The 22,197-nt window shown below is 41.2% G+C and overlaps 1 protein-coding gene across 1 annotated transcript; it reads left to right on the top strand.

Moving 5' to 3' along the window:
• Nucleotides 1-942: 942 nt before the first annotated feature.
• Nucleotides 943-20,378, top strand: LOC134195231 (uncharacterized). Its single transcript, XM_062664232.1, has 9 exons — nucleotides 943-1,021; nucleotides 1,640-1,762; nucleotides 2,075-2,200; nucleotides 2,616-2,738; nucleotides 3,075-3,200; nucleotides 3,601-3,723; nucleotides 10,418-10,543; nucleotides 10,946-11,068; nucleotides 12,240-20,378. The coding sequence occupies exons 1-9, from the start codon at nucleotides 943-945 to the stop codon at nucleotides 20,087-20,089; spliced, it is 8,799 nt and encodes a 2,932-aa protein (XP_062520216.1). The 3' UTR covers nucleotides 20,090-20,378.
• Nucleotides 20,379-22,197: the final 1,819 nt, after the last annotated feature.

The following is a 22,197-nucleotide window of genomic DNA, read 5'->3' as shown; positions in this document are numbered from 1 at the left end:
TGACCGAATTCGCATCTCAACTTTTCAAAGGGTGATGGGCAGGAGGCCACTAAACACGCTACCAGATGGATTCTATAGTATACTCAGACCAAGCATAAGCAATCAAACTGAGATTCGTTGCCACAGCAGAACCGGCCTACACCTAAAACCGGAGACTCGGTGATTATGTGTCTTCCACCTGACACCAACAAATGGCAGGCGGCCACTATTGTCCAAGAGCACAAAACTCCAAGACCACTCGTATTTGAGCTGGGGCGAAACAGGAAACAATAACGTAGAAACAGTCAGCAAATCAGGAAGTCTACTCCTGCAGCAAATCGACTGGGACACTGAAGACACTGTGCATGCCGGCAGAGGATGAGTGTCCAGATCCATCCAGTCAATTATTTCCAAGAAGAAACGTGAGCCAGGTGACAGAAGACCAGCAACACCACAACACCCACTACTCCACGACACAGCGCAATTGCTGTCCAAGCTTAATTAATTAAGAAGATCTGGAAGATTTGTGCGAAAGGTGAACAGATTACACTTTTAAAACAACTATTGGAACTATAGCAGTAAGGACACCTTCAGTTGCCGTAGGGCCTAGTTTTATTGTTTTCCTTTTTCCAGGAGGATGTAAATAGAGATGATGGGAAATCAGTTGCAAAAGACAAGACATTAGTTACGACTGGAGACCACTTTTAGTGTGAGAATGGAATCTGCCTATAGCAATTGCTGTATATGCAGTATGATTGCAATGTAAACGTTTTATACTGAGACAGACAAACCAAACATATATGTGTTCATGCATGTATGTATACATTGATTGCAAATTCATCCTCGAAATCGGTTGAATTACCATCGTGTATACAACAGCACTACTTTGTAGTGTAGAACAGCTTAGATTCCACTGTTATTAGAATGCCGTTCATTCACTGCTTCCACAGTTATCACATAAACATGGATCGAGTGACGTACTACACCCGAACAATCCCAACCGTATTACAAGTTCATGTCGGTATTGACAAATTTTGGCAAGGTCTGTTCCCTCGCCCCCCCCTCCCATAGCTAAGCTGCTGTCTGGCATTGAAAGAACAATGTATTATTGTGTCCTCGATCACTTGGTCAGGGCTCAACTTTTTAACATGCATACCATTTGCCCCAACTGTTTTCTACACTACTAAATTCAGTCAGATAGTGCGTTAGAAATTAGACAAAAAGACCAGCTGCTCATTGAACTACAACTAAAAGACAGCTGCTCTCATTGCTTCTTAGCTATGGTGAGATGCAAGATTTTACGTATTTAGTATTGACATCCCTAGTTTAATGGGTTAGAAAGACCTTATTATGGCGCATATCCATTCTCTTCTATTTCAACTTCCCTAGTTTCAGAAAGATGATACAATAGTTACACCAAAATATATCTTTGCACAACAGAAAATTTAGCTTCTTTCAATTTACATAGGCATCGCTTATTTACCAAATTTACTGATCGATAACAAATTATGGGATAGCGTTGAAGTTAAATTTTCTAGTTTGCATAGGACATGCAAAGAATTATTTCACACCTTGAAACTAAATACTTTCTAAACTGACTGCCCACTGTGCATGCAGCAGTATATACCATGTAACCTAACAGATATTTACTTTATTGCAGCTGTTGACAATCAGGCAAATGTGACTTCAAAGAGCAACACCAAACGTACTGCATCTAATGAGTTTGTGCATGGTTCTCCAATAACTATCAAAGATGTACCACGAGATGAAGATTTACACACAGGTAAAATGTATTATTTTGTTAGTAATCTTCCCATGAAACATTAACACCTGCTTTATAATTTAATTGCTCTAAGGTTTAATTAATCCTTTCTTACTCTACCTATTGTCTGGAAATTGATGCATGTATAGAAATTTCACACAAATGTATCTTAGCCCAAGAAAATATAATGAGTTGCTCAAAATCAAAACTATGAGATAGAATCAATTTACAAATGGAAATTGCTGCAGTGTGCAGAAACTATAAGTATGTCTTCTAAACTGACTGCCCACATTCAGTACTTGTGTAGTATAACACATACTTTCTATATCTTAGGTGCTTGTGACAATCAATCAAGTGCGACTTCAGAAAGCAACACCAGACCTGCAGTACCTAACGTGACTTCACATGGTTCTGCAGATCGTCTTGATGCTATACCAGGATCTAAGGATTTGGATACAGGTAAAACAGTCAATTTAGTGTGTTTTCTTCTAACAAAACTAATCTAATTCAAATTTTGCTGTTTATTACCTCAGTCGCAGCGAGTCTTTCAACTTTCCTATTTTAATTAAGAAAGGTGATATAAAAGTTACACCCAAATCTATCTTTGCACACCAGAAAATTTAGCTTTGCACTAATTCACATAGGCACCGTTAATTTACCAAATTTAATAATGTGTTTCAAACAAGGGATTGAGTATAGTATAGTTCTAATTTTATATAGTGATGTCTCTTTTACTACTTTGCATAGCACCTGTAAAGAAATATATCACAGCTTGAAATTGCTGCAGCAGTAACTTAAATACTTTCTAAACTGACTGCATGCCCACATGCAGCAGTCTATAGCTGTGTAACCTAACAGGTATTTACTGCTGTAGCTGTTGATGATCAGACAAGTGTCACTTCAGAGAGTAAAACGACACCTGATGCATCTCATGAATCTGCGCATGGTTCTACAACTTCTCTCAAAGATGTACCAGGAGATGAAGATTTACACACAGGTAAAATGTGCTATTTAGTTGGTAATCTTCTCACAAAACAAACATTAACACCTTTCCACTTTATGTAAGGTTTAATGCTTTTTTCACATTTTCTATTTTCTGGAAATGTAGAAGTTTCGCAAATTTACGTTTGCCTCAAAATTTGCCTTTGTATCAATTCACACAGTACCGGTAAAGTACAAAATTTAATGAGTTTCTCAAAACCAAAACTAAGGGATAGACTCGATTCACAAATTGAAATTGCTGCAGTGTGCAGTAACTATAAGTATATCTTCTAAACAGACTGCCTACATTCAGTATACTTGTGTAGCATAAGACATACTTTCTGTATTTTAGGTTCTGGTGACAATCAACCATGTGCAACTTCAGAAAGCAACACCAGACTTGCAGCACCTAACGAGACATCACATGCTTCTGCAGATCGTGTTGACGGTATACTAAGACCTAAGGATTCGGATACAGGTAAAAGATTCTATTTAGTGTGTTTTTTCTAATAAAACTAGTCTAATTCAACAGTTGCTGTTTATTATCTCAATAATTGTATCAAGTCTTTCAACTTTCCTATTTAAGAAAGTTGATATAGAAGTTACACCCAAATCTATCTTCGCACAGCCGAAAATATAGCTTTGTATTAATTTGCATAGGCACCGTTAATTTACCAAAATTAATGATGATGTGTTCAAAGCAAGGGATAGAGTACAGTTATTATTTTGTATAGTGGTGCCCCTTTTCTATTTTGTATAGCACCTGTAAAGAAATATATCACAGCTTGAAATTGCTGCAGCAGTAACTAAATACTTTCTTAACTGAATGCATGCCCAGATGCAGCAGTATAACCTAACAGATATTTACTGTATTGTAGCTGATGACAATCAGACAAGTGTGACTTCAGAGAGTGACACCACACCTGATGCATCTCATGTGTCTGTGCATGGTTCTACAATTTCTCTCAAAGATGTATCAGGAGATGAAGATTTATACACAGGTAAAATGTGTTGTTTACTTGGTAATCTTCTCACAAAACAAATATTAACACCTTTCCGCTTTTTGTGTCTTTTGCTGAAATTTTAAAATTAATGAAGGGCTTGGTGTAACAACCTGGTAACCTACGTTGACATCAAATGGAGAAAATGGTCTTTAAAGTTTTTGGAGTGCAGTTAGGAAGTTTCAAGTGTAAAAAGACAACAAACTATTTTTTTCCTACATATTCATAAAGCTTTTTAATAAAATCAGCACTGCAGGGGCATAGTTACTAATAACAAGAATTCAATCCAAAGAGTCGTCATCAGCATTCGGTAGCCATTTGAACATCACGAGAATCAAGTGCATAAAGCTTGTCGAATATCTGCTGCCAGTACTCGCTGTTCACCTGTTGGAAGTATTTTATTGGGCATTTGCAGTCACCTGCTGTAGCTCTCGTTCCCCAAGCAGTCTGATACTCTACGCCTGAGTTCTGCCGCTTTTGTTGCTCGTTCTTAGCCCAGCTGCGTTCACGACGTTTCCACTTTCTTTTGATCTGACACTTTGTTGCTTTCCTTTCACTGAGAGAGCTGCACATGAATGCCACTCACCAGCAGCAGCCACGCCAGCATCACCTATGCCTACATTCGAGAGAAGTGAGAAAATAGTTACCAGTTTGTTGCACCAAACTGTAACTAGGATACCCACCGGAAGTCATTTTTGTTGTGTGATTTCTTGTACCACAGAATGATGGTAACCCACAAAATACAACACGCCTACAATTCTACATTATAGAGCAGTTGCCTCCATATGATAACTCAATTAAGCCCAGAATGTGGGTTAGCAGGTTGTTGCTCCAAACCCAAGCTTTATTAAATCTTTTTCACATTTTCTATTTTCTGGAAATGTAGATGTTCGACACAAATGTTTCAAATTGCTGAAAGGTCTAATTTATTTTTACTTTCTATTTCTGAAAATTGATATAGAAGTTCGACACAAATATATCTGTGTCCAACAAAATTTAACTTTATCAATTCACATAGTTCCGGTAATTTTCAAAATTTAATGAGTTTCTCAAAACCAAAACCAAATGATAGAGTCAGTCCCCTCTTGTATTTTTGTATTGTATTTTTGTATTTCTCTTTGTCTATCGTTTGGTATCTACCTTTGTTGTTCTGTGTGTCTATCTATAGGACGGTTAGAGCTCATACAGCTATGTAAGTCGAACACACCATTCTGTTATAAGAATGCAAAAAATGTTTTGCAACCACGACTTTGCAATTCGGATACCCATTTTTCGGCTACCAATATTTCTGCGTTTTCTGCCAGTTCATTATAGGTAGTCCAACATATGTCTTGAGGTAGCAAAATTGCTTCCTATTCAACAAACTATATATACCATGGCGATACCTTTACAAATTCTTGCCACTGCTCAAGTGGTGCGTTATCACGGATCAACTCTTGCAGAATTTCCCGTGCATTTGAGTGACGAGCAATTGCACTTGTGATCGATCTAGCCGCGAGTAGCAGTTGTAAGTCCATCTGCAACTGATGTATCGTGCGCATGTGTCATTGGAACCCATTCCCTGCAGTTCCCATATTGTCAACAGCGACCTCACTTCCGATGGCATATTTGACACAGTTGATGTGCTTCTCGTCGGCTGGGCTGAGATGTCAAATGAGAAGTGGAACATGCTACACTAGCCAGCCAACGAGTGCGACAATTTAGGCTAGCCTAGCCGAGGAGAATTTGACACAATTTATGTGAGCTACGTCCATGGGCTAGGATGAGTACGTTGCATATAATATGATATTGCAGCCCAGCCGACAGAATTATGATACACTTGACACGCTGTCGTCGGCTGGGATGAGATGCAAATTAGTTGTGGTAACATGATTTGTCAGCCCAGCCGACGAGTTAGCGCAGCACAGCCGACGGAATTATGACACACATCACACGCCATGAAGTGGTGCGTTATAATGGATCAACTCTTGCCGAATTTCCTGTGCATACGCAGAAAGTTCTAGGAGTCTATTGGTTGGATGTTCTAATGCATCCGACAGGGAAAGATTTTATTGCAGACCAGCATATTCTTTCTCCTAATAAAGTCATGACCATGGCTGGCACTCACATCCAAGAAGCTATGAACATGGCTGCATACGGAGGTCATGCTCACATTGTGCGATTGTGTCGCGATTATGACAGGGTCAATCTCGACGAAGTCATGGTATGGGCTGCAGAAGGTGGTTGCGAGTAGGTTGTCTGTTTATGTGAAGAATTGGGAGTGACCCATCTTGACACGGCTATGCTATGGGTTATGCTATGGTTGCAGATGGTGGTCAATAAAGCATCATGCGCCTTTGTTGGGATTGGGTTGTCACCAATTTCGATCAATCCATGACCTGGGCAGCAGCGGTAGCCACGAAAATATAGTACGACTATGTCACGAATGGGAAGCCACTGACGTTGACAAGGCTATGGTGTGTGTTACATGCAAGAGTCAGAAATTCATAGTTTGCCTGTGTCGCGATTGCGGCGCCCACGAGATTGACCGGACTATGGCGTTATTGTCCAGCATACATAGACTATGCCTGTATGGTCGATTGCGGCGCCCACGAGATCGACCGGACAAGAAGGCCATGAATCTATCGTGCGACTATGTCGTGATTTGGAAGCCACCGACGTCGACTGGGCTATGGTGTCTGCTCCATGCAACTGTCGCGAATCTATAGTGTGCTTGTGTCACGATTGGGGTGGTGAAGACTTTGACACTATAATGGCTCATGTCGCCGGGTACGGTCACATTTGGATTTTTATTCTATGCCGTAGATGGGGCGCCACCGACCTTGAATGTGCCATGACATGTGTTAAAGACGGGAATCACATCGTGGAATTGTGTTACATCTGGGCCATTATTGATTCAGATTGAGCAGACTCACCCACATCATAAACACCCACTACGTCAAAAGATCCAAATGCAATTTCAAGTTCCACCTCAACGAACAATTAGAACGCTTCGATCTCACAGAGGCTGAGAAGAGGACGGTCGCGATGAGAATTTGACAGATAGAGAGAATATGGCATAGGTTCAACCAAGAAAAATCATCGTATTGGATTTTATTCTATTCAAGATATTCAAACGGATTGGTCTTCCAGAGCAATCCCAATGATGTGCCCACACCACCCAAAAGACTAATTAACTACGAGCAACTAAGGAATACTATTGAAGATCTTATCCAAGGGTGTTAAAGTCTACAGACAACCAACTGTTGAACATATCGGGATAACGTTTCCATTTGACCAATGCTCGTCGATCCTTTTTGTATCACTTTCTCGATACGAAACACGTCTTGGGACGTCTTTTTTAACTCTGGTTCATAGAAGGAGCCATCTATAGTTTCTTCGTTCCAGTCTTGATCTTGTAAGTAATGGGGTTGGTGTTCTGTATTTTGACGACCTCAAATACTTCTTCGATGCAATTGGGTGTGCATCCCTTTTCAAAGGTCGTCTTCTTCTTAGCAATTCGAACACGATCACCGACTTTGAATTTTGATTGTTTCACTGATATTTCATCGCCATACAGATGATTCCAAACAAAGGATTCGTTATTTCTGGCTTTGGTGGGCATCATGCGTATAGATCTGTAATGGGAGGTACTGTATTTTTTCAACATGGTATCCAAAACGTTGACATACCTGTAGGTGTTGTTGGCCGAGAAGTACTTCCACATTCTTGTTTTCACAGTTTTATTAAATCGTTCTACCACTACCGCTCTACGGTCATTGTAGGTGGAATAGCTGTGAATATTATTTTTCTTTAACCAGCAATCCATGGCTACTTTACACACCACCACGATCTACACACAGGTTCCTAGGCCTCTCTTTCTGTATTGCCTCAATGGCTTCTACAATAGGTTTACTCGTTTTATCACGTATACAAATCGACCACGTGTACTTGCTGACCACGTCGATGACATTGAGAAGATATTTGATTTCGTCGTTGCATTTCAAGAAAGACTGCATGTCAACCAAATCTGCAGACCACGTATCGTCCACACCAGCCACCCTGACACGTCCAGTCGGAAAAACCACCGTTTCGCAGGTTTATGAAGTTCTTCGGCGAGTTGGTTCGTCCATACTAATTTTTTTATCTCCACCCATCGTGCCAGGTAAATGCAAACCTTTTCCGGCTCCACTAACTAATATCCCTTTGAGTATCAGTCGGATGAGCAGTATATGAGATATAATTCCACCCAATCCACGACCCTCGATTATTTATTGCCTCGACATAAATCTGGATTTATTGGTTCCACACACCCGACACGTCGTTCTCAGCACTATCCTACTATTCTTTGTCCGCATAGGTGTCGGATTCAATTTCGGAGTCTTTCTTTAACCATCACCACTGGTAGCTTTCTCGGTGGTAGCAGCCTTTCTTCTTCTTTTGGTCGCAGCACCATTACGACTCGTATCTTTCTTGGTAGCTCCAGAGATAGCACTCGATGTAGCAGCAAGACTTTGAGTGCTGATCACCGCGGGGGCATGTTTGAGGATTTTAGGTGCAATTTGATCAATTATCGAGCCGATCGATCCGCCATTTTTAGTGATCTACGACTTAGAGAGTTTCAAATCAATGTTCTGTTGCTGGGACTTTGCCTTTGAGTGGTATATTTGAAACATCACCTCCCGATAACTGAGAGTGAGATAATCCTAAGGTGTAGCCCGTATGTTTCTGAAGGACATTTTTAACGCTTCCTTCTGACTGGCCGTCAGAGTGAACCCAAACTTGATGTAACTCAAGTCTGTATTTATAGGTTACATTAAACGATCACGTTCATGTTATCGCTCCCTCTCCTCCAACGTCATGTATTGATCACTCAATACCACACATAGACGTGATATGCCAAATCGTCGTCGTCTACTAGGTTTCTAAAGTTGCTTGCCAACTGTCATCGTATTTGGAGGTTGGCCATGCCCATCTTCAGCCTTTCCCTATGCTCGGACAAGTCGACGCGTATGATCGGGTAGAGTTCTGCAAAGTCTTCTACCACCACTTGGCCTCCCGAATCCGTGTCAGAATATTTTGTGACCACTTCCTGGAATAACATGTATGCTCTCGAGTCATTTCTAGGGGCTTCAGCAAAGTTTGTTCCGATCTCTCTTTTTAGGTGTTGTCTGCTATTGACGTGCATGCTCAACCGTGTCAGCTTAGCTTTGTCAAAGACTTGGTTGTTCTGGAGTTGACTCCCATCTCGCTCGACAGATGCGAACACGACAAAGACGTGTCGAGGTAATTGCTCGCTGGCAACACTGGTGACTCTCCGAGTGGGTCTCAATTTGGCGGCTCCAAAATGATTTTTGTACACTCTAACTTGCTCAAAGTAGAGACTATGCTGAGCGCTTGCCACCAGCAGAAGCCTCTAAATGCATCCGCATGGAGAGCGACTGTCAAACCTTGGGCATCCGTACAGACAGATACTGGATGTTGAATTTGCCTGCAGCCGCAGCGCCAGCTCTATGGATATAGTTGTCGGGCGAACTTCTGTCTATAATGTAGGTGTGGTTTACTCCTAAAATAACCGTGTTGATATCCCGATGGGATCCCAACATGGCATTCAAGGGTAGGAACACGGTGACCGATTTTGAGCCCATTGTGATGTCTTGCATACTGCAAAATCCCATGTTGTAGTTGGGATTTCTGAGTGTATTGGCAAAATCTAGAGCACGAATTTGAGCTCTGGTTGGATTGGCACCATCAGCCACAGTGCCCGATGGTAACAAAGCTCCTTGCAGAACACCAAACTGGTTAGGCTTCGCACCACTCTTGACGGAATCGTGATACCACAGCATATTGGTCACTGTACTTCTAGCGTAGTTGTTCGACAATTAGACCAAATTCATGATCGTGCTGGCTTGAGGTAGGTACTGATTGACTTCTTTGAGTAGATGACAGTCGATTTGGTATTGGATAGATCGAAAGAGCGACTATCCGTTGTTGAGAAGTGTGATGCCATTTGTGGCGGTGTAATTGCTACCAACGGCCCACTTTGACCAGCTTGTCTCGGACTTTGCGTACCGCTTTGCGATGAAGCATGTATTCATCCAGATATTGGGTCTCTCACTTGTGCTCTCAGAGCTTGTTCACATTGCTGGAATCGTTGGGAAGATATTCGACTCGGTGATCGATTCGTCCTCGGTGGGAGGCTCAAACACAAGTAAGTAGGTGAATATGATTTTCGACATTTCATTGCTATATCATAGGATAACCTAAAAATCACTTTAATCATTTGACACCACTACCCGCAATTATATTGCTCAAGATAACACAGGATTGGCTGTCGACGAGTTCTTTGCCACGCTTTAGCAGGACTTTCTTGACCTGTGGATTAGATTTCAGTGCTTTTATCTTTCTGAGTCCCACTTTTGTGGTCACGAAGTCCAAAGCCTTAGAGATCCCTTTTTCCGTCAAATCCTTGCTCCACATGTAGATGTTCCACACAAACATCTTTGCCCCAAAATTTTGTATCTTTGCATCAATTTACATACATGTAGTAGCAGTAAATTACAAAATTGATGAGTTTCTTAAAACTAAAACTAAGGGATAGAGTCAAATCACAAATTGAAATTGCTGCAGTGTGCAGTAACTATATGTATCATCTAAACTGATTGCCCACATTCAGTATACATGTGTAGTATAAGACATACTTTCTGTATTTTAGGTGCTGGTGACAATCAACCAAGTGCAACATCAGAAAGCAACACCAGACCTGCAGCACCTAATGAGACTTTGCACGGGTCTGCTGATCTTCTTGACGCTATACTAGGACCTAAGAATTTGGATACAGGTAAGAAATTCTATTTAGTGGGTTTTCTTCTAACAAAACTAATCTATTCTAATTCAACACTTTTGCTGCTTATTATCTCATAATTGCATCAAGTCTTGCAACTTTCCTATTTAAGAAAGTTGATATAGAAGGTACAACCAAATTTATCTTCGCACACCCGAATATTTAGCTTTGTATTAATTCACATAGGCACGGTTAAGTCACCAAAATTAATGATGTGTTCAAAGCAAGGGATAGAATACAGTTATAATTTTGTATAGTTGTGTCCATTTCTATTTTGCATAGCACCTGTAAAGAAATATATCACAGCTTAAGATTGCTGCAGCAGTAATTAAATCTTTCTTAACTGACTGCATGCCCACATGCAGCAGTATAATGTAACAGATGTTTACTGTATTGTAGCTGATGACAATCAGACAAGTGTGACTTCGGAGAGTGACACCACACCTGATGCATCTCATGAGTCTGTGCATGGTTCCACAATTTCTCCCAAAGATATACCAAGAGATGAAGATTTATGCACAGGTAAAATGTGATATTTAGTTGGTAATCTTCACACAAAACAAATTTTAACACCTTCCCGCTTTATTACGTCTATTTGCCAGAAGGTAAAAATTAATGAAAGGCTTAGTGCAACAACATGGTAGCCCACATTGACATCAAATTCGAGAAAACGGATTCAGTTTTTGGAATGCAGCTGGAAGTTTCAAGCTTAAAAAGACAACAAACCACTTAATTTTTTCCTACATATTCATGAAAGCTTTTTACTAAATCAGCACTGCAGGGGCATAGTTACTAATAACAAGAATTCAATCCAAAAAGTCATCATCAGCATTCGGTAGCTGTTTTGAACATTGATATCACGAGAATCAAGTGCATAGAACTCGTCGAATATCTGCTGCCTGTACTCGCTGTTTACCTGTTGGAAGCATTTTATTGGCCATTTGCAGTCATCTGCTGTAGCTCCCATTCCCCAAGCAGTTTGATACTCAGCGCCTGAGTTTTGCTGCTTCTGTCGCGCGATCTTAGCCCAGTTGCCTTCATGACGTTTCCACTTTCTTGATCTGACACTTCGTTGCTCTACTTCCACTGAGAGAGCTGCACATGAATGGTTATCGCACTCCCCAGAATCAGCCACGCTAGCATCACCTATGCCTACATTCGTGAAAAGTGAGAGAAGGTTACCAGTTTGTTGCGCCAAACCGCAACTAGGATACCAACCAGAAGTCACATTTCTAGTGTGATTTCTTGTACCACAGAATGATGGTAATCCACAAAAACAACACACCCACAATTCTACATTATAGACCAGTTGCCTCCATACGATAACTCTGAATTAAGCCCAGAATGTGGGTTACCAGGTTGTTGCCCCTTGGATGCTCTGGCCGCAGATTAAGGAGTTCCTCGGCGCGGCCTAAAACTCCGAGTAGCGCCGGGGTCCTTACCTAGAAATAGGCAGCATTGCTATCTTCGAAACTTTCCGAAGGGCATATCCATTTCTGTGTGCGTGCGTGTGTGTGTGTGAGTGTGTGTGTGTGTGTGTGTGTGTGTGTGTGTGTGTGTGTGTGTGTGTGTGTGTTTTGTGACTGTTTCTGTGTCTTTGTCTGTCTGTGTCTTTGTCTCTGTGTCTCCGTGTGTGTCGAAAGTTACAAGCTTTAGTGTAAATAACCTACGATCTTTTGTCTCATTCATGCAGATGATGAACATGACAGTCCCGTGAAGACTAGAAGACCAATTCCAAAAGGTCTAAATTCTAAAATCTATCCTGGTGTGTTCAAGCTTGTACTGGTAACTCACGAAGAGACTGAAACAGGCGTTACATCAAAGCCTGTACTTCAACAGCATGAGGTAGTACGTCTATGCCACAAGATAGCACCCAATAAAGTGTCAGCAAAAGCAGATCCATCAAAGCTAGTACTTAGTGAGCTTGACGATATTTGCTTGAAAGTGATCGGCATTTACGGCAATGATGAAGAAATTGTGCATTTCCTCTGTGAAGATTGCAAGTTTGAAGAATCCGTTTATTCTTTAAAAGAAAACGTACAGGAATATCCTCGCGGTCTTTACGCATTTTTTGCTGAACCAGACATTCTGTTCGTTATGTTTTTGCAAAGACAGTCAAGAATAGATAAAGCTTCAGGAATTGATAAATTTTCTGTACGATTTCTTCGATACTTACGAGAACTATCTACCCACATATATGTAGTTTTCAACTCTACTCAACTCAAAGAGTTACAAACGCATTACGAAGAAGAAAAAGACGAATCTGACGAAGAGCCCAAAGCTTATAAGAAAAGGCTAGGACCTCAGAAGATGTTGAGCATTAGCAATGATATGAAGTTGGTGCCAGACTTTCAGTGCAATTTGCTGCAACCCTTTGATGTATCAAAGTCAACTGATTTGATAGCTTCATACGGTCACGAAGGATACGCAATTTTTCAAACCGAAACATTGACGGCACTTCGACTGGAATGCATGCGACGAGCAGATTTCCATGCAAGCTCAAGTGAATTTGCTACAGTTGAATCTCCGGTGATGGTACCAATTGATTTTCCATTTATCAACTTTAAAGAACTACTGTGTCTTCATTGTGTGGATACACCATCTGAAAGGTGTTTGATAGCAGTTATTCGAGGAAGTAATAATGACTGTGATAAAGTATTTGTATTTGGTGGTCGTGTGATGAATTTTAAACGACCAATTCGCTTTTTCTTTAAAATTGTGCCAACAGCGTTTGCGTTTAGGCGTAAACTTATCGGCTGGTACGACAAAGAAAAGAAGGAAGTTTGCGTTTACAAAATGGCTACCGATTATAGGAAATTGCCACAAGTTTGTTGTGTGCCACTTCGACAGAATTTAGAGGTAGACGAAATAAAATTTCAAGAGTTCCTCAAAGACGATCGACTTCTCATTATAGACTGTCGCAGTCGAGGAAGAATAGCCGACTTAAACAGAAAAGAAGTGGTTGGAGAGTTTGATTTACCGGACAGCCTACTCGACTTGTGCAGCATCTCGTCGACCCAATTAGTATGTGCTCACGGAGATTCCAATAGTATCAGTTGCACTGTTTTGCAAATCGAAACTTCACGTGTATCCCCATTAGGAGCTACTAAGATAGACATGCCAAATGTTCATTTGCAAACATTGAGAATTATCAAGTTACACGGTCATTGCTACTTTACCGCAATAGATTCTCACACTTTAAAATTAGTATCGTGGAGGAAAACGACTGCAGCTGATGATAAACAAATTAAACAAGCTGGAATGAAGGTTGCTAGCCCTGCAGACATGATGAAAGGGTTCCAAACTATCTTTGACGAATATTCTGTACGTCACTGTTACGAAACCTTTGTGAAACCTTTGTCTTTGTCATTTCCAGTTTATGACAGTAGCACGTCTTTTATTTCCAGGGTCACATCGAGCATGAGAACACGAATACAAGACTATTTGTGCAAGACAAAAGAAAACATGCACAAGAAAGTAGACGAAATCAAGCTAGATATCAGTGCTTTTAATTCAGCCGATGCACTAAAATTACAGCTGAACGTTGGAGCCGTATCTCTCGGGGACTGGATACGTCAACTCGTTCCCACTGTCCCAGCACAGATCGCTAGAATTGAAAGTCGTGGTCTCGTACCGGTAAAGACCGACGGGTCTAAACTTGTTGTTGAAAATGATGCAAGTATTGAGCAAATGGTTCCGAATATGTCGTTTGGTTTGGTCGAAACACTTTTTGCAGACGCGGCACGAAAGCAACTGCCCATAAAAGTAGTTTCTGCACAAGGAAAGCAAAGCACGGGGAAAAGTTATTTTCTTAATCATCTTGCAGGTGCTCATTTTGACACCTCTGGATGGCGATGTACCGAAGGGATTTGGATGTGCGCCAAGGTTTTACCAGATTTGCTTTTGGTTCTTCTTGATTTCGAAGGCCGTAGCACCGAAGAACGGACGGTTCAAGAAGATTGTCTAATGGCCAGTTTTGGTGCAGCTCTTAGTTCAGTCGTGGTTATGAAAAACGAAATTCGCGTGGAAGGGAATGACATCGATTTTTTAAGTAAAGCTCTCAAAGAAGCAGCACAGCGTCTTTCTACAGGAAATTTTCGAAGCAACGCGTTGTTCAATGGAACTTTGTGTTTTGTACTAAAAGATGTAAGTCACCGTGACGAGGAAGCAGTAGGCGAAGTTCAAGAGAAAATTAAGAATCGTATGTCTAGTGTAATTCGAAACATTTCTAGAGATGAACCAGAAATAGTTGGCGACGCTGACAAACTAAGAAAAGAACTTTTTGATGACTGCGTTGTTATTTGTCAGCGACCTTTGACTAGTAAGCACTTCTATAAAGGTTTAGATGCAGTTAAGGAAGAAATTGATAACAAATCGCCTATTTCTATTCCTCACAGCGAAATGGTGATTACGATGAAATCTATTCTTGCCAATTTACATTTGAAAGGTGTTATAAACGCCGAGGACACAACATATACCCTTCTAGAAGATCGCCTTTATCGACACATGGAAAATGCAGTTGCATTTGGAGCCCAATCACTTGCGGATGATGGTAATGTCATTGAACATCTTACCGCTCATGAAGGAGACTGTGCAGTTATTGAAGACTGGACGGACTCACAGTATTTGATTCTTCAAGACCCAAAACTACATCTGTGCATTTGGATACCCGCGAAGGAAGCCGCCAGCACTAGTCGAAATACTTTGTCTGTCAACGTGCAACAAGAACAATCGTTGTTGGAAGCATACCGTAAAATGGGAAGAAAACGAGACATGGACGACACCAAGTGGGTACTCCAACTACAAGAATTCTATTCAGCGTTGATTGATAGACGCATTAAGAGAGTTAAAAAATGGATTAGCTTAAATCTTCCATCTGAGAAATCTCTCAACGAGACACTGAAACGGCGAAAGCAAAATTTTTGGGAAATATGCAATTCACGTTACTTTGAGCCTCTCCGAAATATTTGGAAGATTTGCAAATCCATTTGCAGCCACAGAGAAAGCGTCGACAAACCGTGTTCGCGGTTGTGTATCAGGCTTGCAGTTCTATGTCAATGTAATACAAAAGGTTGTGACCTCTGCGACTGCCTTGAGCAGAATCACTTGTGCGACGAGGAATGCTTTTACTGCCTCCGCGGAAGAGAATGCGATTCGCAAAATCCTAACCGTTGTGGACTAGGAGCCAAACACAAAGGCAATCACGACTGTAGAAAAACAAAACACTTGTGTAGTCAACGTTGTTGGAAACGAGATATATCTCATGGTTGTAATATATACTGTCAACGCAGCATTGTCGACAATCACTCTGATCACGAATGTGAAGCTGAACACAAGTGCATGAAAAAGTGTTCTGCTCCAGATTGTAGTTTTCGTTGTAGTCTTGATTTGGGCCACGTTCAAGATCGTTACAAAGCACACGACTGCGGCGAGAAACGCTGCTTAGTAGAATGTTGCATGGAGGGATGCAATGCGATTTGTCACAACAGCGACCACTTCCATGGCCCTGTTGCACACTTCTGTAGCAAACCTCATCCTTGCGTTGGATATCTGTGTTCGGTTGAGGTTGGTCGCTGTAACAACAAAGGGTCACATGAGAAGCTTCCGTGCTCATTGGAAATAGAAACAAGACAATTAGAGCACGTGGGACATCACGATTGCAAAACCGATCATTTCTGTGATGAACAATGTCCATGTGGATGCTCAGAATATTGCGCAAGAAGGTTGAACAAGAGTACAGACGAACCTACAGGTCAACGCGTGTTTCATGCTCACAACGGAGCTTGCACTACTAGGGCACACACCTTCTCTAATGGTACGGTAAAAGTGTTTCAAGAAACAATCGAAATCTTGTCGGAAAGCGTTCTTAAAGCCATACAAACAGGTGCGATATCAATGACAAACGATGCTGTCACAGAGCATCTACACAGTTTTGAAGAGCCTGAAAGGACTGTTGGTGATGAAGATGATCAGTTTCAAGGATTTTGCGACGCTGGTTTGAAACTCTGTGACTGGTTAGAAGATTCCGTCAATATGAGATTGACAGTGTTGCCATCGACAGCTGAGGTTTTGATACGACAGTACAGAATCAACTTTCGTACAAGTAGAAAAGGAAATGACAAGCTCTGGACTGAAAATTGTCAGAGCTTTATTAAATCTGTCATCGATCGGAGGATTACTAGAGTAACCTCTTGGATTGAGATCAATTTTCCTGCTAGAGAACGTCTTAGCAGCCAACTTTTGTTGATGTTAGATGGTCTTATTAAAAGATACAGAACGGTTTACTTTTCTGATTTGATTAATGAATGGACGCTCTGTAGAAATGTTTGCCGGCAAAAGACAGGAAGTTCTGTGCGATGTCAACGAGAATGCTTACGTTTAAAAGGAATATGTTCCGATGACACGTCAAACTGCCATTGCTTAGAGAAAAATCATAGTTGCACAAATAGTTGTGATTACTGTCTCAACTCTTTATCTGGTTTGTCTAATCCTAAACGTTGCAATCTTGGAGCCGAGCACGATGTCAATGTGCCACACAGGTGTGACGAACTTAGTCACAAATGTAAAAAGAAATGCTCAAAATGGCAAGCACGAAATTGCATGAAAATATGCAATATTGCTTATGAAACCAACCACGATCGGCATCTTTGCAGTGCTGGCAACAAGCACAAATGTACAAAAATATGCTCAGGCTGCGACGACACTTGTGATCTCGAGTTCGAGCACGATGTCACTTCAAGTCACACTTTACACAGATGTACTAACCGACGGTGCATTCATCGTTGCGAAGTAATGGGCTGTGATCGCCTATGCGTGGAGGATCATTTACACTTTGTTGAAGTGCCCCAGTCATCCCATTTCTGTGGAAATGAACATGATTGTGTTGATCAGTATTGTTCTGTGAAAGAAGGACGTTGCCAAAAAACCGAAACAACTTCTGCTCCATGTTCTATCCGCATTCCATCTAAACAGCATTCTCACAAAGAATCTCATTACTGCAGACTTGTTCACTACTGCAACCAGAAATGTCCTTGTGGCTGCGATAAACTGTGTACTACTAAAATGCAGATTCCAGAAACCGCAACTCAGACTATTTGTTTTAAGAAACACGACGGTTTTTGTAATACAGGAAAGCATACATTTGCTGACTCTCCAGTAACGGGACTCAAACAGATTCTGGAGAAAATGGAAGGTGAAGTCAAGCAGAAAATGGCAGTTGGAGTTACAGAAATTTCAAAAGATGAGTTAGTAGTTGTTAGTCATGGAGGTTCGAGAGAGGATACATTTCGTTTATGTAATGTTGTAGGAAAACAAGTTAATGTTACACACCAGTTACTAGTTCTATTAATTGCTGCTTTCAAGAAGAAAAGGAATCGTGACGAGGAATCTGATTCGCGATGGAAAAAAGGTCTAGAAGACTACATACATAGTATTCTCGAAGAGCGAAAAAAGAGCGTACTAAAATGGATAGGAAAGAATCTACCCCAAAGTGAGTGCTTAAACTCAGAAGATGTAACTTCATCGCTGAATGAATTCAAAGAGCGTTGCAGCATTGAGATATTTGACCGCCTTCAAGAGCAATGGAAATTGTGTTCTCGAACTTGCTCCCTCCGTGAAAAAGACTGTGAAAGATGTCAAAGAACTTGCATAAAACTTGCAACTGAATGCTTTGCTAATGGAAGAGGAGAAGGCTGTGACTGCCTTGAATACGATCATCGATGTACGCATGACTGTTCACATTGTGTAATAGCGTTTGGCCTGCAAAACAAAAGGAAATCGTCACTAGAGTCTCGTTGTCGCCTTGGAGCAAGGCACAATAACCAGCATCTGTGCTACAGAGCAGAGCATCGATGTCCGGAAAAGTGTTCAAAGTTTATGGCACGAGGTTGCTTAGGAGATTGCTCATACGAACTCGAAAACCATCCAGAATTGCACCTGTGTAGCCCAGGGTCTAATCACAAATGCACAGAATTTTGTTCAGCTGAAAAAGTAGGATGCAACAAGCTGTGCGACAGAGAATTCGAACACCAGCTAATGCAAAACGGCGACTTACATTTCTGTGGTGAACGAAAATGCGTTCAAAAGTGCAGACATGCTGGATGTTCGCGTCGCTGTGCAAATAAAGATCATTTACATGATCTAAATAACCGTGACAGTCATCTATGCGATAAGCAACAGCACGACTGCGATAAGACTTGCAACGTTCAAGGTGGTCTCTGTCCAGGTCGCAGTTACGCGTCCACGAATCCTTGTGTCGTACCCATTGACCATAGTGAAATATCACACAAAGGACTTCATTATTGCGGTCAAATTCACCTTTGCGACAAACGCTGTCCTTGTTGTGATGCATTTTGCAAGAAAGTATTAGTCTCCGTCAAAGATGGGCAACAACGCATTACTCGATTCACAAACCATGAAGGTCTTTGCAATACCGACGCACACCAAAAAGCCAAGAAGTTAAAGATAGAAAACTCATTAGGTTATACTGAAGCTTCCAGCGAGGGAGAATGGTGTGGAAATGTCTGCCTTCGGCTCGGGAGAGGTCATCTCCACATTGTTCCATGCAAAAGAGATGACAAGATCTGCACTGGCCATCACACTGTAGTAGACGAAAGTGGTCAGCGTTTAGATCAAGTGCTTCATAGCACATTTTGGGAACATTTTGCTCATTTTGAAGATCCATGCAAAGACAGAGAACAGCAAGAAATATTTAATATGTGTCCAACGTACTGCTCGTCAAAATCAGAAAGCGAAATACAAGCAAACACACACAGCGAGTGCTTTTGCAAGATGGAACGTTGGCACGACGACATTATTGAAGACACTGATGTGGACGGCCATGTACTAGATGGGCATCAGTTTGGGTGTCGTCACCACAAGCACATAATTGTACTAGTGGATTGGTCAGAATCCATGACTAGGGAGATGGATAAGGATAAAGATTTGGAGGCGACCCCATCTATGTCGCACCCTGCAGCATGCTCGAAGCGTACTCGTTTGGATAGGGTAAAAAATGCCACAATAAACTTTTTGGAACAACTCAACAAAACATCGCAGACTTTTATAGTCTCTGTAATATGTTTCTCTAACGAAGCACGAGTTACCATAGACAGTGCAGACGTAGCAACTGCTTGCCAAAAGCTGTCGACTACTGAGTGGACTGAGATTAAACACCTCGGAACAAACTATCTCCCTGCTATCGAACAGGTAAAGTCAATCCTAATTTCTCGTCAAAATTTGAGGGAAGGAGACGATACTTACTATAAACCAGCAATCTTTTTCTTGAGCGATGGCGAGGCGAATGACCCGGACAGAGATCCTATATATGCTAAGACTAGAGAGTTAGTTCAACTATACGACGCTACATTTAGCACGTGCCTTTTTGGGCCTGGCGAAGGTAACGGTCGAGAGACATTGGTGAAAATGTCAGAGAGCGGATGTTCAAACTTTTACGAAGCTCCTACAGGTAAAAAGCTGCAAGAAGATCTTAACGCCTTCAAAGCGTCTCTCTACAAGACGAAAACTATCAGTGGATACAAATGACTGATGGCAGATAGTGCTAGTAATACTAAACGGAAGACAACAGACTGTATGACTAGTGGAGCTATACTGCTGAACATTTTACGATCCATTTTATTAATTTGTTCTTTCACTATCATTTTAATCATTTTTAATGTGTCTAGATTTTGTTAGTTGGGCTCGTCAGCTGTGACTGTTATGTTGTGTGTATGTATTGGTGTGTAGACATTTTTATTTCAGCTAGCTGGGACGCGTGGAAAATTTTACAATTGCTTTTGCATATTAGACAATTACAGGGTTGTTCTTGTTATGTAAGGTGGCTTGGCTACATCACAGAGCAGGAAACGTTTCTATCATAAAATAATCATAGAATAAAGCAACTTCCGCGGAGAATGAAACAACTTTCGTGACACGGACGGACGCTCGCACTGTTCTCTCGACGCTTATATTGCAAGAGTAGTCGATAGTCTTCTAACAAAGCCAGAAACGTACTACTTTACTGTTTAGTCCCGAGATGTTAGCATAGGTAGCTAATGGCAAGACGCATGCATTCGCGTTCGCTCGCGTTGTCTTCTCTACGCCGTTTCCGGGACTCAACTTCCGCAGAAATGACGCAATCTCTGTGACACACGGACGGACGGAAGCACTCACAAGCGTATTATAACGTAGATACTTATAAGTCTTTTGTACTTTTAATTAATTTATATCTAGTGTGCATTCTAGTCGTAAGGACTAGCTGAAAACCTGCGTTATAGTCTTGCCTCGCAGCTATTTCGAAAGTCATATTGGACGCGCGTCGCCTGCTGTGTTAATATCTGGTTGGAAAAAATTAAAATGTACCTCAATGTTTAGTTGTGAAAATCAGCAGCGAGTTTTTTGCTTAGAATGATATATTTACAGAAGAAACTTGGAGTTCACGTGCAGTTTCTTACTCGGTCGGATAACGCAATCACACGTCACGAGACCAACTCCTTCATCCATTTCGACAGTACCGTTGGACGTGGTCACTTCGAAGACGTTGCTGCCGTAACATGCAGCTAACAGGCCTACCAAAGTGGGAGGTATTTGAAGCGCGTACACGGGCAAACAAAAGAAAGCGTATCTTATAAAGGCCAGCCTAGGATATACTCAAAGAAATTGTAAATGACTCGTCTCTCTCGACGGCACCGGTATTAGCTAAACGAAGCGCTCCGTTCCTACTGTGCGAGGTCGAGAGCAGGCAGTTTAATCAATTTGAATTTGGTAGAGATATGATGCGCCGTTACAACGAAATTCGCGTGCGACTGGAGGCTGGTTTGATTGGCATGAACTTACATTGTGTTGTTCCGAGAGTACACCCCGAAAGACGACAGCTATGACGACAATCTCGCTGTTGACCTGTATAAGTTCGGCGTGGGCGAAATAAATTCGGCGGACATTGAACCAGGTGCGGCGGAGATACTCATGGCCATGCAGACAAACTAACAGACAAACAGCCGTCCTTTATACATAACTTATTCAATTAAAAGTTCATTATTCAATTTACAGTAATAATAAATATTTTCACAACGGGTTTTTGCATTGTATCAAGTAATACACCAGAGTGCTTGTCGCATGTTGGAAGAGCTCTAACAGGTTAACAGGTTGTATCGTATCAAACGTAATACCGCTAAAAGCAGCATGCAAAGATTAATTAACACTTTGATGTGACTGAAAAGATACTAAAATATAAGTATGACATAACCATAGTTAAATTTAATCTGACATTACGCCAACTTGATGTGACAATAAACAAGTTTTTCTTGAGTTTACAGATAAACCTTCTTTGTGTATATGTGGAAAGGATTTTTGCAATCAGAATGCCAACTTTGTCTGTAACGACGATGACTTATAGGCCCGCAATCTTAGCTTAAGAGCAGCCAGTTAGTTATCAACTCCAAGTACGTTGGCATAATCAGTTTGAAATACGCCTGAAGGTTCGTAGAATATAGAAGTATGAAATAATTAGTATGAGTTTCTACGATAGTCTACAAGTCCGCACAAGTCTATTAATCGCCAAGAAAATAATTTGGGTCTGGTGCCTGGTTGCTTCGAGAATAGCAGGAAAATAGTAAGAGATTACAGATCTCTGCCATATTTATTGCAATGATCCG

The sequence above is a fragment of the Corticium candelabrum genome, chromosome 19 (genome assembly GCF_963422355.1).
Source record: "Corticium candelabrum chromosome 19, ooCorCand1.1, whole genome shotgun sequence".
NCBI lineage: Eukaryota > Metazoa > Porifera > Homoscleromorpha > Homosclerophorida > Plakinidae > Corticium > Corticium candelabrum.
The sequence above is the reverse complement of the archived record's forward strand: the minus strand, read 5'-3'. Positions and strand labels throughout refer to the sequence as shown.

What these genes read in the sequence shown, in the direction of transcription:
- LOC134195231 (XM_062664232.1), top strand. Translation starts at nt 943, where the DNA reads ATGGATCGAGTGACGTACTACACCCGAACAATCCCAACCGTATTACAA. An exon ending in TATTGACAAATTTTGGCAAG is followed by an intron (nt 1,022 to 1,639) that starts GTCTGTTCCCTC and finishes ACTTTATTGCAG; the next exon opens with CTGTTGACAATCAGGCAAAT. An exon ending in ATCTAAGGATTTGGATACAG is followed by an intron (nt 2,201 to 2,615) that starts GTAAAACAGTCA and finishes TTACTGCTGTAG; the next exon opens with CTGTTGATGATCAGACAAGT.